Source organism: Staurois parvus, unplaced genomic scaffold (genome assembly GCF_062004578.1).
Source record: "Staurois parvus isolate SC_StPar_1 unplaced genomic scaffold, SC_StPar_1.0 ptg000584l, whole genome shotgun sequence".
NCBI lineage: Eukaryota > Metazoa > Chordata > Amphibia > Anura > Ranidae > Staurois > Staurois parvus.
In genome coordinates this window covers 403,479-418,314 of record NW_028318380.1, presented here as the reverse complement: position 1 = coordinate 418,314, position 14,836 = coordinate 403,479, and the positions used below count along the sequence as shown (strand labels likewise).

At 49.5% G+C, this 14,836-nt stretch overlaps 1 protein-coding gene across 1 annotated transcript in view; it reads right to left on the bottom strand.

Moving 5' to 3' along the window:
• Positions 1–560: 560 nt before the first annotated feature.
• Positions 561–14,836, bottom strand: part of ACSF3 (acyl-CoA synthetase family member 3) — a 72,853-nt gene continuing 58,577 nt past the window's right edge. The window contains exons 8-10 of the mRNA XM_089692391.1: positions 8,008–8,142; positions 7,795–7,906; positions 561–3,435 (exon numbers count right to left, since the gene is read on the bottom strand). Of these exons, the coding sequence (XP_089548517.1) occupies positions 3,288–3,435; positions 7,795–7,906; positions 8,008–8,142 (395 nt within the window). The 3' untranslated portion in view covers positions 561–3,287. The remainder of the gene's footprint in view (positions 3,436–7,794; positions 7,907–8,007; positions 8,143–14,836) is intronic.

Below are 14,836 nucleotides of genomic sequence, written 5' to 3'. Positions count from 1 at the left end.
GACCTCCAAACTTGGTGTGGCCTTCAGATGAGCCCAACAACAGTGCGTAGAGAGCTTCATGGAATGGGTTTCCATGGCCGAGCAGCTGCATCCAAGCCTTCCATCACCAAGTGCAATGCAAAGCGTCGGATGCCGTGGTGTAAAGCACGCCGCCACTGGACTCTAGAGCAGTGGAGATGTGTTCTCTGGAGTGACCAATCACGCTTCTCTGTCTGGCAATCCTATGGACGTGTCTGGGTTTGGCGGTTGCCAGGAGAACAGTACTTGCCTGACTGCATTGTGCCAAAAGTAAAGTTTGGTGGAGGGGGGATTATAGTGTGGGGTTGTTTTTCAGGAGTTGGACTTGGCCCCCTAGTTCCAGTGAAGGGAACTCTTAAGGAGACACAAAACGGACAAAATGTCCGATTTTCTAAAGCAATTTCGTTCGGAATTCGACCCGTGTATGGCCTGCATAATGGTCAGCTGGTGAGAACGGTTCAAGGTTGACTCACATTTACACACATGTACCGTGTATATCCCAATACAGACAGCTTCCAGTCAAAGTAAATATAAATGCACTCTTTTTTTATTTATTTTGTTGTTTATTTTTGTCTCTTTAGCAATTAAAAACTTGAAAATCAAATAAAATGACCATAAATTAAATAACATATTTTGCTTTTAGAAGTTCAGTGCAAGCCAAGGTGGAAGTTTCTACACTTGAGGGACAACACACACAAAAACAAACAAAAAAACAAAAAAAAACACAAAAAAACAAACAAAAAAACAAAACAACCAAAAAAAAAAACAAAAAACACAAAACAAACAAAAAACCGAATTTCACATTGGAACCCGTATATAAAGTGGGATAAGTGGCACTACAGAACAGAAGAGTGATTCACATTAGTCCTTGTCCTCAAAGGAGCTTCCAATCTAATGTTTCTTTCACACAAATACTTGTTCTAGAGCTTCCTATACCTCATCGTTAGCCATTGAGGATGTCCATCACAGGGATTGGTCAATTGCCAGGCGGAGGTAGGAGGGGCATCGTCAGCCTCTCGATTTGGGGAGCAGGTTGAATTTGATTTTAGTATTCTCTATATTTGGAGATTCAGTAGAAATCCTCATGGAAGTCACATCAGAACACCTGGAGGGGTCTACTACCTCTTGACCGCAGCATACAGGCAAACTCCAAGTGGCTTTGGGTGAAGTTGCCCCTGTAGCAGAGGTGTGACATTGCTAGCACAGCGCAGAGATCGTTTTGAGGGTCGATCGGCAAACATAAAGCCGGAATATCTTTTGTTTTGTTACAATGTTGCAGTTCGGGGTTTCCAACCTCTTGAAGTGAAATTTACGGACAACACAATTTACTGACAGTGACAAATTTTTTCTCGACGGTTCAAAAAATTTGCGCTGAAAACCGTCATTTTGGCTAATATCAATATTTAAGCTACAAACATGTCGCTTGTGACAACAGTCAAGAAACAGAGATTTCTCCTTCTACATGAAGGTCAGGTTAATATAACCCAGCACAGAGTTCCCCCTTACATCAGAGTCTGCAGGGATCCCCTTCACAGTGCGGACTGTGATGGAAAAAGGAACACTGTGGACACTGATGTAAAGGAGAGATCTGAAGACTCTGATTTAAGGGGGGATGCTGCGGACTCTGGTGTAAAGGGGAACTCTGATGTAAGGTGGTCTTTAGTCACCAGAGCCCCCCCTTACATAAGAGTCTGCAGCATTCCCCTTTACATCAGAGTTCCCACTTGCATCAGGGTCTGCAGCATTGCCCTTTACATCATGAACCACAGAGTTCTCCCTTGCACTATAAGGGGGAATCCTACAGACTCTGATGTAAAGGAGGCATGGTGCGGACTCTGGTGTAAAGGGGAATTCTGATGTAAGGTGGTCTCTGGTCACCAGAGCCCCCACTTGCATGAGTCTGCAGCGTTCCCCTTTACATCAGAGTCTGCAGCATTGCCCCTTACATCATGAACCACAGAGTTCTCCCTTGCACTATAAGGGGGAATCCTACAAACTCTGATGTAAAGGAGGCATGGTGCGGACTCTGGTGTAAAGGGGAACTCTGATGTAAGGTGGTCTCTGGTCACCAGAGCCCCCACTTGCATGAGTCTGCAGCGTTCCCCTTTACATCAGAGTCTGCAGCATTGCCCCTTACATCATGAACCGCAGAGTTTTCCCTTGCACTATAAGGGGGAATCCTAGACTCTGATGTAAAGGGAATCTCTGAGGAAACTGATCCAAGGGGGAACGCTGGGAATTCTGATGGGGAAGGAAGGGACTCTGGTGACCACAGAGCGAATACACCAAGGTAAGGGGGGGGGGGGGGGAGGGGTTACTGATATAAGGGGGAACCTTTATATCCGTACTCCCCTTACCTTCGTGTATTCACTCCCCTTTTACATCGGTGACCACACCTACTCCCCACAGACTGTCTGGAGGCTGGACCTCCTCCATTGTTCGCTCGGGTGCAGGGTAGTCAGACAGGCCCAGTGGCTCCTCTGGTTCTCCTCCAGACCACCTGTCCTCCAGTGATAGTCCCAGTGGCTGGCGGCGCTCCCGCTCCCAAGTGCCAGTTCCCCCTCCAGTTCTATAATTCATAAAAGGCGCCAACAGCTCCATGACGTCATCACGTGCCCACCCGGCCCGTAGACATATTTTATGCACAGTTTGTAAATCGGCTGATATTTACAAAATGTCTGTAAATGTACGGGATGCTGGCAACCTTGTTGCAGTCTGATCAATGGAGAGGAAAATGAGGAAATAAAAGGTACGATTTATGTCTACAAAGATTTCAAACCTTAAAGGGACCCTGTAACATGTTTGAACCGTTCAGGCAAAGTACATACATGTAACATGAGACTGACCTCTCCTGCTCCCCCGCCACCTATACACGGCTCCATTGCTGAGTAATGGTCTCCTGAAGTAGGCTGGGAGTCGACACTTCCGGGAGTGTCGATCTCCTGGGTTCCCCGCAGGTCTCACCGGCTCCTCTTGCTGTCGTCCGCATCAATACTGAGTCCTGTAAGTCTCCAGCCTCTCCTTTACTGCTTTGTGTTTTGCTCAAACGATTTAACAGGGTCTCTTTAAAGCTTGCAAATGCGCAACCCTGACCCGGACCTCCATGTTGTCACAACGTATCAGGTATTCGCTTTGTCTCACAGCATACCTACAATGTTCCACATACAGGGCAGCGCAGGCATCCACCACTGTCTCTGCATAGTGATTGGGGCCCCTGAGTACGGGGCTGACGGTGAGTGCCGTGTCCCAGGGGGTGCAGGAGCGCGTGTTCAGGCAGGTATGGTCTGATTCCCCCCTTCTGGCTGGAGATAGAACAGAGACAGCAGTTGCTTTTTATTGATTTTTCCCATCTGGTTTCGGGGAATTTCTTCCACATGGATGAGCTCAGCAGGAATGCAGTACGGGGCCATGAATGCCCTAAATGAGAGAAAGGAGCCTGGCTTAGTTACATGCATCATCACATACGTGCCCGTGTCTGTCTCGGCGTGCCCGTGTCTGTCTCGGCGTGCCCGTGTCTGTCTCGGCGTGCCCGTGTCTGTCTCATAGTGCCCGTGTCTGTCTCGGCGTGCCCGTGTCTGTCTCGGCGTGCCCGTGTCTGTCTCGGCGTGCCCGTGTCTGTCTCGGCGTGCCCGTGTCTGTCTCGGCGTGCCCGTGTCTGTCTCATAGTGCCCGTGTCTGTCTCATCTTGCCAGTGTCTCTCTTGGCGTGCCCGTGTCTGTCTCATAGTGCCCGTGTCTCTCTCATAGTGCCCGTGTCTGCCTCATCTTGCCAGTGTCTCTCTTGGCGTGCCCGTGTCTCTCTCATAGTGCCCGTGTCTGTCTCATAGTGCCCGTGTCTGTCTCATAGTGCCCGTGTCTGTCTCATAGTGCCCGTGTCTCTCTTGGCGTGCCCGTGTCTCTCTCATAGTGCCCGTGTCTCTCTCATAGTGCCCGTGTCTGCCTCATCTTGCCAGTGTCTCTCTTGGCGTGCCCGTGTCTCTCTCATAGTGCCCGTGTCTCTCTCATAATGCCCGTGTCTCTCTCATAGTGCCCGTGTCTCTCTCATAGTGCCCGTGTCTCTCTCATAGTGCCCGTGTCTGTCTTGGCGTGCCCGTGTCTCTCTCATAATGCCCGTGTCTGTCTCATCGTGCTGGTGTCTGTCTCGGCGTGCCCGCGTCTCTTTTGGCGTGCCCGTGTCTGTCTCATAGTGCCCGTGTCTGTCTCATCGTGCCGGTGTCTCTCTCGGAGCGCCCGTGTCTGTCTCGGAGCGCCCGTGTCTGTCTCGGCGCGCCCGTGTCTGTCTCGGCGCGCCCGTGTCTGTCTCATTGTGCCCGTGTCTGTCTCGGCGCGCCCGTGTCTGTCTCATTGTGCCCGTGTCTGTCTCGGCGCGCCCAAGTCAGTCTAGGCGCGCCCATGTCTGTCTCATCGTGCCGGTGTCTGTCTCGGCGTGCCGGTGTCTCTTTTATTGTGCCGGTCTCTGTCTCGGAGTGCCGGTGTCTGTCTCGGCGTGCCGGTGTCTCTCTCATCGTGCCGGTGTCTCTCTCATCGCGCCGGTGTCTCTTTTATTGTGTCGGTTTCTGTCTCGGCGCGCCCGTGTCTGTCTCGGCGTGCCGGTGTCTGTCTCTTTTATTGTGCCGGTCTCTGTCTCGGAGCGCCGGTTTCTGTCTCGGCGTGCCGGTGTCTCTCTCATTGTGCCGGTGTCTGTCTCGGCGTGCCCGTGTCTGTCTCGGCGTGCCCATATCTCTCTCATTGTGCCCGTGTCTGTCTCAGCGTGGCCGTGTCTGTCTCGGCGTGCCCGTGTCTGTCTCGGCGCGCCCATATCTCTCTCATTGTGCCCGTGTCTGTCTCGGCGCGCCCGTGTCTGTCTCGGCGCGCCCATATCTCTCTCATTGTGCCCGTGTCTGTCTCGGCGCGCCCGTGTCTCTCTCAGCGTGCCCGTGTCTGTCTCAGCGTGCCCATATCTCTCTCATTGTGCCCGTGTCTGTCTCGGCGTGCCCGTGTCTCTCTCAGTGTGCCCGTGTCTGTCTAGCTGGTGTATGGCGACCACAGCTTTGTATTTAATAAAAATTACGATGTTTTTGGTTTTTTCCCAACAAGGTGCTGCCAGCCAAGTGCAATCGGTAAATTTAAATGATCCTTTTTAATGCAGCAACTAATGAGCCAAAATTGCAGCCCTCCACTGCCGGGGGGTCACACAAGCTACGTGCCTGTATCGGGCCCTTCTATTACATCATGATGGTAGCACAGCTCATGCAGGAGAAGGAAGTGGAAAGCCCCCTTGTATTATGGAAAACAAGCTCCTCCCTTGGTTCAGGCTCAATCCACCAGCACCAGAAGAGGTCACGCACGAGCAGGCCTGTGGATAAGGGGGTACCACTAGTCCTCCTGTACGGGGCCCAGGCAGCTGGCTGAATCGGATGTGGGCAGGGAGGGTGGTCTGCACGGCGTAGGGGTGGGGTACACGGGGGGGCCAGGGCAGCAGGGGAAAATGTATCATGCACAGGAAAGGTAATGGGTACGGTGGGGCGGGTCAACTACTAGAACCGATCCCCTGTGTGGCTCTCTCTGCGGCAGCTGAAAACCGGCTTCTTCTCCCCTCCCTCCCGTTGACTTTCAGCTGCTGCAAAGAGAGCCACACGGGGGATCCGTTCCAGTAGTTGACCCCCTTCCCCACCGCACCCATTACCTTCCCTGTACATGACACATTTTCCCCTGCTGCCCAGGCCCCTCTGTGTACCCCCACAGCGCAGCCGGCTTCCCTATCCCTGATCAGTCCTGATCACTCACTGTGTTCATTCATAACTGAAGCACAAAAAAACTTTTTTTTATTTTGGGGGGGGTGGGGAGGAGTCTGTCAGGGTGGCTGTACGGGGCCCCCATTGTTTCTAACTGATGGTTTTCAGCTGTCGCAGAGAGGGCCCTACAGGGGATCGGTTCCAGTAAATGCCCCCCCTGCCGCACCCATCACCCTCCCTGTGCATCATACGTTTCCCTCTGCTGCCCAGGCTCCCCTGTGTGCCCCCCACAGAGCTGCCGGCTCCCCTCCTCTCCTTTCCACCAGCAACTGCAAGAATACAATAGGATCCTTCAGGATGGAAAGTGGGGGAAGGGTCCGATAAATATGTCACATTTCCCAGCCCCTTTCTTTGCTAAAGGAGCACAATGAGTAATAGGTACCAACCACTCACTGTGTTCATTCATAACTGAAGCACAGCAAACTGTTTTTTTTTCTGGGGAGGGCTGTCAGGTTGGCTGTTGCTGCCCAGGCCCCTCTGTGTACCCCCACAGCTCTGCAGGCTTCCCTATCCCTGATCAGTCCTGATCACTCACAGTGTTCATTCATAACTGAAGTACAAAAAAACTTTTTTCATTTTAGGGGGTGGGGAGGAGTCTGTCAGGGTGGCTGTACGGGGCCCCCATGGTTTCTAACCGAAGGTTTTCAGCTGCTCCAGAGAGAGCCCTACAGGGGATCGGTTCCAGTAATTGCCCCCCTGCCGCACCCATCACCCTCCCTGTGCACCATATATTTCCCTTGCTACCCAGCCCCCTTGTGTGCCCCCCATCCCCGCATTGCTGTCGGCTTCCCTCCTCTCCTTTCCACCAGCAACTGCAAGAACACAATAGGATCTTGCACATTTACCAGCCCCTTCCTTTCCTGAATGAACACAACGAGGGATTGATACTGATCACTTACTGTGTTCATTAATAACTGAAGCATAGTAAACGGTTTTGTTTTTCTGGGGAGGGGGTGCTGCCAGGTTGGCTGCATGGGGCCCCGTGGGTTCTAACAGCAGCCTTGTGCACAAGTAGTACGAAGTGTAGCTGAGCATTTGTTTTCTTTCTTTGCAGTCCGGGTTGTATTGTGTTCCTGAATCAGATTCTAAAATCTGGAAAATCGCACCGTACAGCTGCAGTGGGGCACATTGTGCTGTAAGTCCCTCTGCGATTCTTCACATCAGTTTCTGTATCCCTGTGTAGTTCCTGTGGTTTCCAGGCCCGGTCTGTATGCGAAGGCCACCACTTCTGCCCAAGTGGCCATTAAAGTGGAACCCTAAATAAAAGATTTTTGGTTACCGCTCCAGGTTTGTGTATCCAAATCTAGGAAACTCCAGTGTGGGTGCCGGCTGGGTGTGGAGAGCCCATCCCAGCTCCATGTAATCAAAGGGACAGAAAAAGAAGTCCTGAACGTTGCACTGAAAACAAGCCCGGCGATCATTCCTCAGCCAGGCCATGCCGCTGACGTGTTTTGCCTCACCCACAGGTCATGGAGTCAAGTGGAGTTCTAGGCTAGAACTACTGCTCCCATCCCCTCCCAACACCTATATGAAAGGGTTACAAAACGCACAGCAGTGACATCAGTCTGTAGATGCAGTAAAGCATGCTTGATATACTCACTGTGGAATTTAAGAGGTTAATCCTCTGCATTGTGTAAAAAGACTTTTTCATCCTGTCTTCTCTGATCCTCCTCTTCTTTTACTGTCCCCAATCCATCTGCTGATAGAACAGAGCCTTGCGGGCAAGCTGCACATGCTCAGTTTGGTGTGAATTGTTAGTTTTTTTTTGGGGATCTGTGATCAGCACAGGACCTGTGAAGTGTCCCAGAAGACTGCGGGAGGAAGGAGGGAGGCCAAACTGAGCCAGAAGGGGGAGTGAGTACCTGTCAAAACCAGGTACCTGCTCCCCCCCTTCCCCTTCAAATAGTGCCAAATGTGGCAGTGGAGGCAGACAAGCAGAGCTGCTCGTTTTGGGTGGAGCTTTGCTTTAAGAAATTGCTAACAACAGTTTTTTAGCATCTCACCTTGCCCAATGCTTCAGTTCATTCAAGAAAAGATTATGTCCGTCTCGAACTTTCACAATGGCTGACACGCGCTGTCCCCAGATTACATCAGGTGCTCCGATGACCGCCACATCTACATGTGAAGATAACAAGAAAAAAAAACAAAAAAACCCCCAAAAAACTAAATTCCAAAGCTCTGTAGGCGGAAACAATTTTAGAGAAATACTTGCATACCTGCAATGCTTGGATGGGCCAAGAGGTGGCGCTCCACTTCTAAAGCGCTTATTTTGTACCCTCCGCTCTTTATGATGTCTACGGAGGTTCGGCCCAGGATCCAGTACGATCCCGATTTATAAACTGCTGTGTCCCCTGGAGAGTTACAAATAAAATGCAACAAAAAAGGGAATACAGAACAATCATTAGGTCCAATCAGAAAAAGGACAAAAAAATAACTACAAACCCCATTGTCCCATAGATAAAGGTCTACCCCATTGCCCCATAGATATAGGTCTACCCCATTGCCCCATAGATATAGGTCTACCCCATTGTCCCATAGATAAAGGTCTACCCCATTGTCTCATAGATATAGTGTCTACCCCATTGTCTCATAGATATAGTGTCTACCCCATTGTCCCATAGATATAGGTCTACCCCATTGTCCCATAGATATAGTCTACCCCATTGTCCCATAGATATAGTGTCTACCCCATTGTCCCATAGATATAGTGTCTACCCCATTGTCTCATAGATATAGTGTCTACCCCATTGTCTCATAGATATAGGTCTACCCCATTGTCCCATAGATATAGGTCTACCCCATTGTCCCATAGATATAGGTCTACCCCATTGTCCCATAGATATAGGTCTACCCCATTGTCCCATAGATAAATGTCCACCCCATTGTCCCATAGATAAATGTCCACCCCATTGTCCCATAGATATAGGTCTACCCCATTGTCCCATAGATATAGGTCTACCCCATTGTCCCATAGATAAATGTCCACCTCATTGTCCCATAGATAAATGTCCACCCCATTGTCCCATAGATATAGGTCTACCCCATTGTCCCATAGATATAGTGTCTACCCCATTGTCCCATAGATATAGGTCTACCCCATTGTCCCATAGATATAGGTCTACCCCATTGTCCCATAGATAAAGGTCTACCCCATTGTCCCATAGATAAAGGTCTACCCCATTGTCCCATAGATATAGGTCTACCCCATTGTCCCATAGATATAGTGTCTACCCCATTGTCCCATAGATATAGGTCTACCCCATTGTCCCATAGATATAGGTCTACCCCATTGTCCCATAGATATAGGTCTACCCCATTGTCCCATAGATATAGGTATACCCCATTGTCCCATAGTAAATGTCCAACCCATTGTCCCATAGATATAGGTCTACCCCATTGTCCCATAGATATAGGTCTACCCCATTGTCCCATAGATATAGGTCTACCCCATTGCCCCATAGATAAATGTCCACCCCATTGTCCCATAGATAAATGTCCACCCCATTGTCCCATAGATATAGGTCTACCCCATTGTCCCATAGATAAATGTCCACCCCATTGTCCCATAGATAAAGGTCTACCCCATTGTTCCATAGATAAAGGTCTACCCCATTGTCCCATAGATAAAGGTCTACCCCATTGTCCCATAGATACATTTCCACCCCATTGTCCCATAGATATAGGTCTACCCCATTGTCCCATAGATAAAGGTCTACCCCATTGTCCCATAGATATAGGTCTACCCCATTGTCCCATAGATATAGGTCTACCCCATTGTCCCATAGATATAGGTCTACCCCATTGTCCCATAGATAAAGGTCTACCCCATTGTCCCATAGATATAGGTCTACCCCATTGTCCCATAGAAACATTTCCACCCCATTGTCCCATAGATATAGGTCTACCCCATTGTCCCATAGATAAATGTCCACCCCATTGTCCCATAGATAAATGACCACCCCATTGTCCCATAGATAAAGGTCTACCCCATTGTCCCATAGATAAAGGTCTACCCCATTGTCCCATAGATATAGGTCTACCCCATTGTCCCATAGATATAGGTCTACCCCATTGTCCCATAGATAAAGGTCTACCCCATTGTCCCATAGATATAGGTCTACCCCATTGTCCCACAGATAAAACATTCAACTGTCTGATTCCAGAAGAGGGAAACCGTTCACTGGCCGGTACTGGACTAACCTTAAAGCTCAAATCCAGACAGAAAAGAAACAATATTTAAAGCAGATGTAAAGATATTAAATGAAAAAAAAAAATTTTTTTTAGACTGCTCTATTTGTTTGAGCTGACCCTGGCTGTCCCACCTACACTGGTTCCATGCCCATGCACTGGTTCCATTTACACCCATCCCAGACTGTCCTATTTGTTTGACCTGACTCTGGCTGTCCCATCTACACTGGTTCCATGCTCATGCACTGGTTCCATTTACACCCATCCCAGACTGTCCTATTTGTTTGACCGGACTCTGGCTGTCCCATCTACACTGGTTCCATGCTCATGCACTGGTTCCATGTACAACAATCCAAGACTGTCCTATTTGTTTGACCGGACTCTGGTTGCCCTAGCTATACTTGCCCAACCTACACTGGTTCTATGTCCATGCGCTGGTTAAATTTACACCCATGCCAGACTGTCCTTTTTGTTTGACCCGATTCTCGCTGCTCCATCTATACTTGTCCAACCTACACTGGTTCCATGCCCATGCACTGGTTCAACTTACAACCATCCCAGACTGTCCTTTTTGTTTGACCTGACTCTAGCTGGCTCATCTATACATGTCCAACCTACTGTTTCATGTCCATGCGCTGGTTCAATTCACACCCATGCCAGACTGTGCTTTTTATTTGACCTGACTCTGGCTGCACCATCTATACTTGTCCAACCTACACTGGTTCCATGCCCATACACTGGTTCCATTTACACCCATCACAGACTGTCCTATTTGACCTGACCCTGGGTGCCCCATCTATACTTGTCCCATGCCCATACACTGGTTCCATTTACACCCATCACAGACTGTCCTATTTGACCTGACCCTGGGTGCCCCATCTATACTTGTCCCATGCCCATACACTGGCTCCATTCACACCCATCACAGACTGTCCTGTCTGACCCAACTCTGGCCGTCTCATCTATACTTGTCCCATGCCCATACACTGGTAACATTTACACCCATCCTAGACTGTCCTGTCTGACCCAACTCTGGGTGTCTCATCTATACTTGTCCCATGCCCATACACTGGTAACATTTACACCCATCCTAGACTGTCCTGTCTGACCCAACTCTGGGTGTCTCATCTATACTTGTCCCATGCCCATACACTGGCTCGATTCACACCCATCACAGACTGTCCTATTTGACCTGACTCTGGGTGCCCCATCTATACTTGTCCCATGCCCATACACTGGTTCCATTTACAACCATCCTAGACTGTCCTATTTGACCCAACTCTGGGTGCCCCATCTATACTTGTCCCATGCCCATACACTGGCTCCATTTACACCCATCACAGACTGTCCTGTCTGACCCAACTCTGGGTGTCTCATCTATACTTGTCCCATGCCCATACACTGGTAACATTTACACCCATCCTAGACTGTCCTGTCTGACCCAACTCTGGGTGTCTCATCTATACTTGTCCCATGCCCATACACTGGCTCCATTTACACCCATCACAGACTGTCCAGTCTGACCCAACTCTGGGTGTCTCATCTATACTTGTCCCATGCCCATACACTGGCTCGATTCACACCCATCACAGACTGTCCTATTTGACCTGACTCTGGGTGCCCCATCTATACTTGTCCCATGCCCATACACTGGCTCCATTTACACCCATCACAGACTGTCCTGTCTGACCCAACTCTGGGTGCCCCATCTATACTTGTCCCATGCCCATACACTGGCTCCATTTACACCCATCACAGACTGTCCTGTCTGACCCAACTCTGGGTGTCTCATCTATACTTGTCCCATGCCCATACACTGGCTCCATTCACACCCATCACAGACTGTCCTGTCTGACCCAACTCTGGCTGTCCCATCCATCGCCCTCAGGTTGTCCCAGACATATCAATCTCCTCTGGCTGTTTACAGCGATCATTCTGATCCGCCTTGTAATAAACACAGCGATCTGTCCTAACCTGTAAAAGGCACGGAGATAATCTATCCCCAGCCTGCACACCAACGTCTCCGAGGTAGTAAACAGTACAGCGCTCCCATGGGTGGAAGGGAGGGGGCTTGGGATGAATTAAGAGCTGTACACATCATCTGCTTCCCGGAGTAGTCTGCCTGGGCATAGAGCGGCTGGGAAGGGTCGGGTATGAAAACAGCTTTCATGTACGTCTCTCACTTCGATGGCATTGTCAGGAGGCGACAACAGCAGAGACAAGCATTCAGGGGCTGATGTTGAGAACAGAAGTGCTATTATTGACCACACCAACCAATCAGATTCCAGCAGCTATTTTCTAGTGCACGCTGGAAAGTGAACGAAACGATCTAATTGGTCGAGTTACCATATCGGTAGATATAAAATACACAGAATATAACTGGATAGAACATTTATAGGGGAAGTGGATCCAGGGAATATCCGATTGCCTCTCGGGGGGTCAGGAAGGAATTTTTTTCCCTGCAGGAGCAGATTGGATCGTGCTTTGCTGGGTTTTTGCCTTCCTCTGGACCAACTGTGGGTGTAGGATTATACTTTTTTTTTTTGTTAATGGTTGAACTGGATGGACTTTTGTCTATTTTCAGCGAGACTAACTATGTAACTATAAGGCTAGGTTCACATCTGTGTGGGTGGTGCAGCTGCGGATCCGCATGAAAATCCGTGCAGCCGCACCACCCGCACAGAGAAATGCGGACCCGTGGGCAGGTGCCATTAGTTCTAATGGCATGCCGTCTGCACTGGAAAACGCAACCGTACTGGGAACCAAGGCTCCCGTGCGGGCTGCATTTTCGGAAGAAGTGCAGGGACTTCTTCCCTGCGTGTCACGGGCACGGCAGTCCATTCAAATGAATGGGCTCTCATGCCCCCGCAAAGCGCAGCCCGCATATATGTGAACCAGGGCTTAAAGAGAAAAAGGACATTTGTAAGAATCTGAACCTCCACTCCTAGGCCTCATTCACACTGGTGATTAGGGCCGTCGTGCAGCAATTATCAGCGTAAATCTGCGGCATGGATCACAAGTGTGTGCAATCAGTTGCAGCCAGGGAGCCCGTACAAATCAACGGCAGGCTGCCAGGCGCTACAGCTGTTTGCATGTAAATCGCACATCCAAATGTAGTATGAGTGCCCCCCAGATGCAAACTGTCCCTCCCTAATTACATGTAGTCACTGAATGCGAAGTTACATGTGAACAGCCATGGCACCTGTCACCGATTTCTGCAGGCTTTCTGGCTGCGATTGATTACACCCCCTGGACGTTCTACGTGACGAAACGCGTAGGGGGAGCTACATGCTGATGTCATCGCCCAAGCAGAAGTGACCCAGAAGTGCCGGCCAGTTTTTTTTTTTTTTTTTTTAATGAGCAAATTATCCTGTGATGCTTGTAAGTGCAATATAAACAAAAGGTGCTGTGAGATTTTACACTACATGGAGTGTCTGCTCTTGTTCTCTGAGTATAGGTGGTTGATGGCTGGAAGTGGTGATTTATGAGGAACCGGGCTGCTTGCTGAGAAGGAACGGCGGGAGCCGCTGCAGACGTGGAGCACTGCAACATGCACCATTTATGACTTCTCCGGTATTAGGGGGTCGTATCCATTTGGTAAGCCTGCATTTGTGACTGGTGGACGCTTTGGGTCTGTTGTTGCACCTCTTTCAAGAGCCTTTGGTGGAATATTTCCTTACATTCGTTCACTGGGTGGACATTTACAACATCATTATTGGGACATTTTGGTTTTTACTTTTGATATTTATGTATTTGAGTTAATTGATTAGAGCAACACGGTTTATTTACATGAATGATCACACCGACCTGGGATTCCCGATGCAGATTTACACTGAAACATGCCGCACCGCGGCCCTAATGGCCCATATGAAGGAGGTCTTAAAGAGGACCTTGCAGGAAAATGCAAGTCCACCTACACTGTCCAAGCCCCTCCCACTTCACAAATGACCTACCTGTAAAGAAAAAGTCACACGTTTTACTAATATCACCTCCGTCTTCTGTCCGCGGCCCCCTGAGGGGGGGTGAGGATGATGTTCTGGGGCATACAAAGCAGCCTTTATAGCCCAACTCCAGGAAAATGTTTTAAAAATCCAACTTTTCAGTGGGCCCGGCTTTCACCGCAAAGGCTAAATGCTTTGTCTAGGGTTGCACCTTATTCCCTGCTCCAGCAACCTTCCTCTAGTGATGTCACCAGTTCCCCCACCGCTGCTTAGTCTTAGTGGACCTGTATGGTATGTGATGATGTCCCAGCTCCACCTACAGCAGTGGTTCTCAACCTTCCTAATGCCGTGACCCTTTATTACAGTTCCTCATGTTGTGGTGACCCCCAACCATAAAATTATTTACCCAGTAATTATAATTCATGAGTGTCGTTTTATTTCCAATACTGCTGCTTTCAACACAGCAGCTGCTTTCTACACAGTAGCTGCTCTTTACACATCGGAAATATGTGTTTTCTGATGGTCTTAGGGGACCCCTGTGAAAGGGTCGTTCGACCCCCAAAGGGGTCGCGACCCCCAGGTTGAGAACCACTGACCTACAGGCTGGAGATGGGGCAAAGGAGGAGACGCTGGAGCTGGCTGGAGTGAGGTGTAAGGTAAGTGAAAGAACCTCTTCGACTCACCTCTAGACATAAAGAATATCACTAGCTAGGAAGAAGGACCCATAACATCACCGGATGAGCCTGAAGACTGCAGAAAAAAAGAAAAACTATGCATGGGCTGGTAAAAAAAATTAAAATCTGATGGGGGCTTTAAAGTGTTACTAAACCCCATTCACTATATCCCCTCTCCCCGGACCCCGCATTCGCTATATCCGCTCTCCCCGGACCCCGCATTCACTATATCCGCTCTCCCC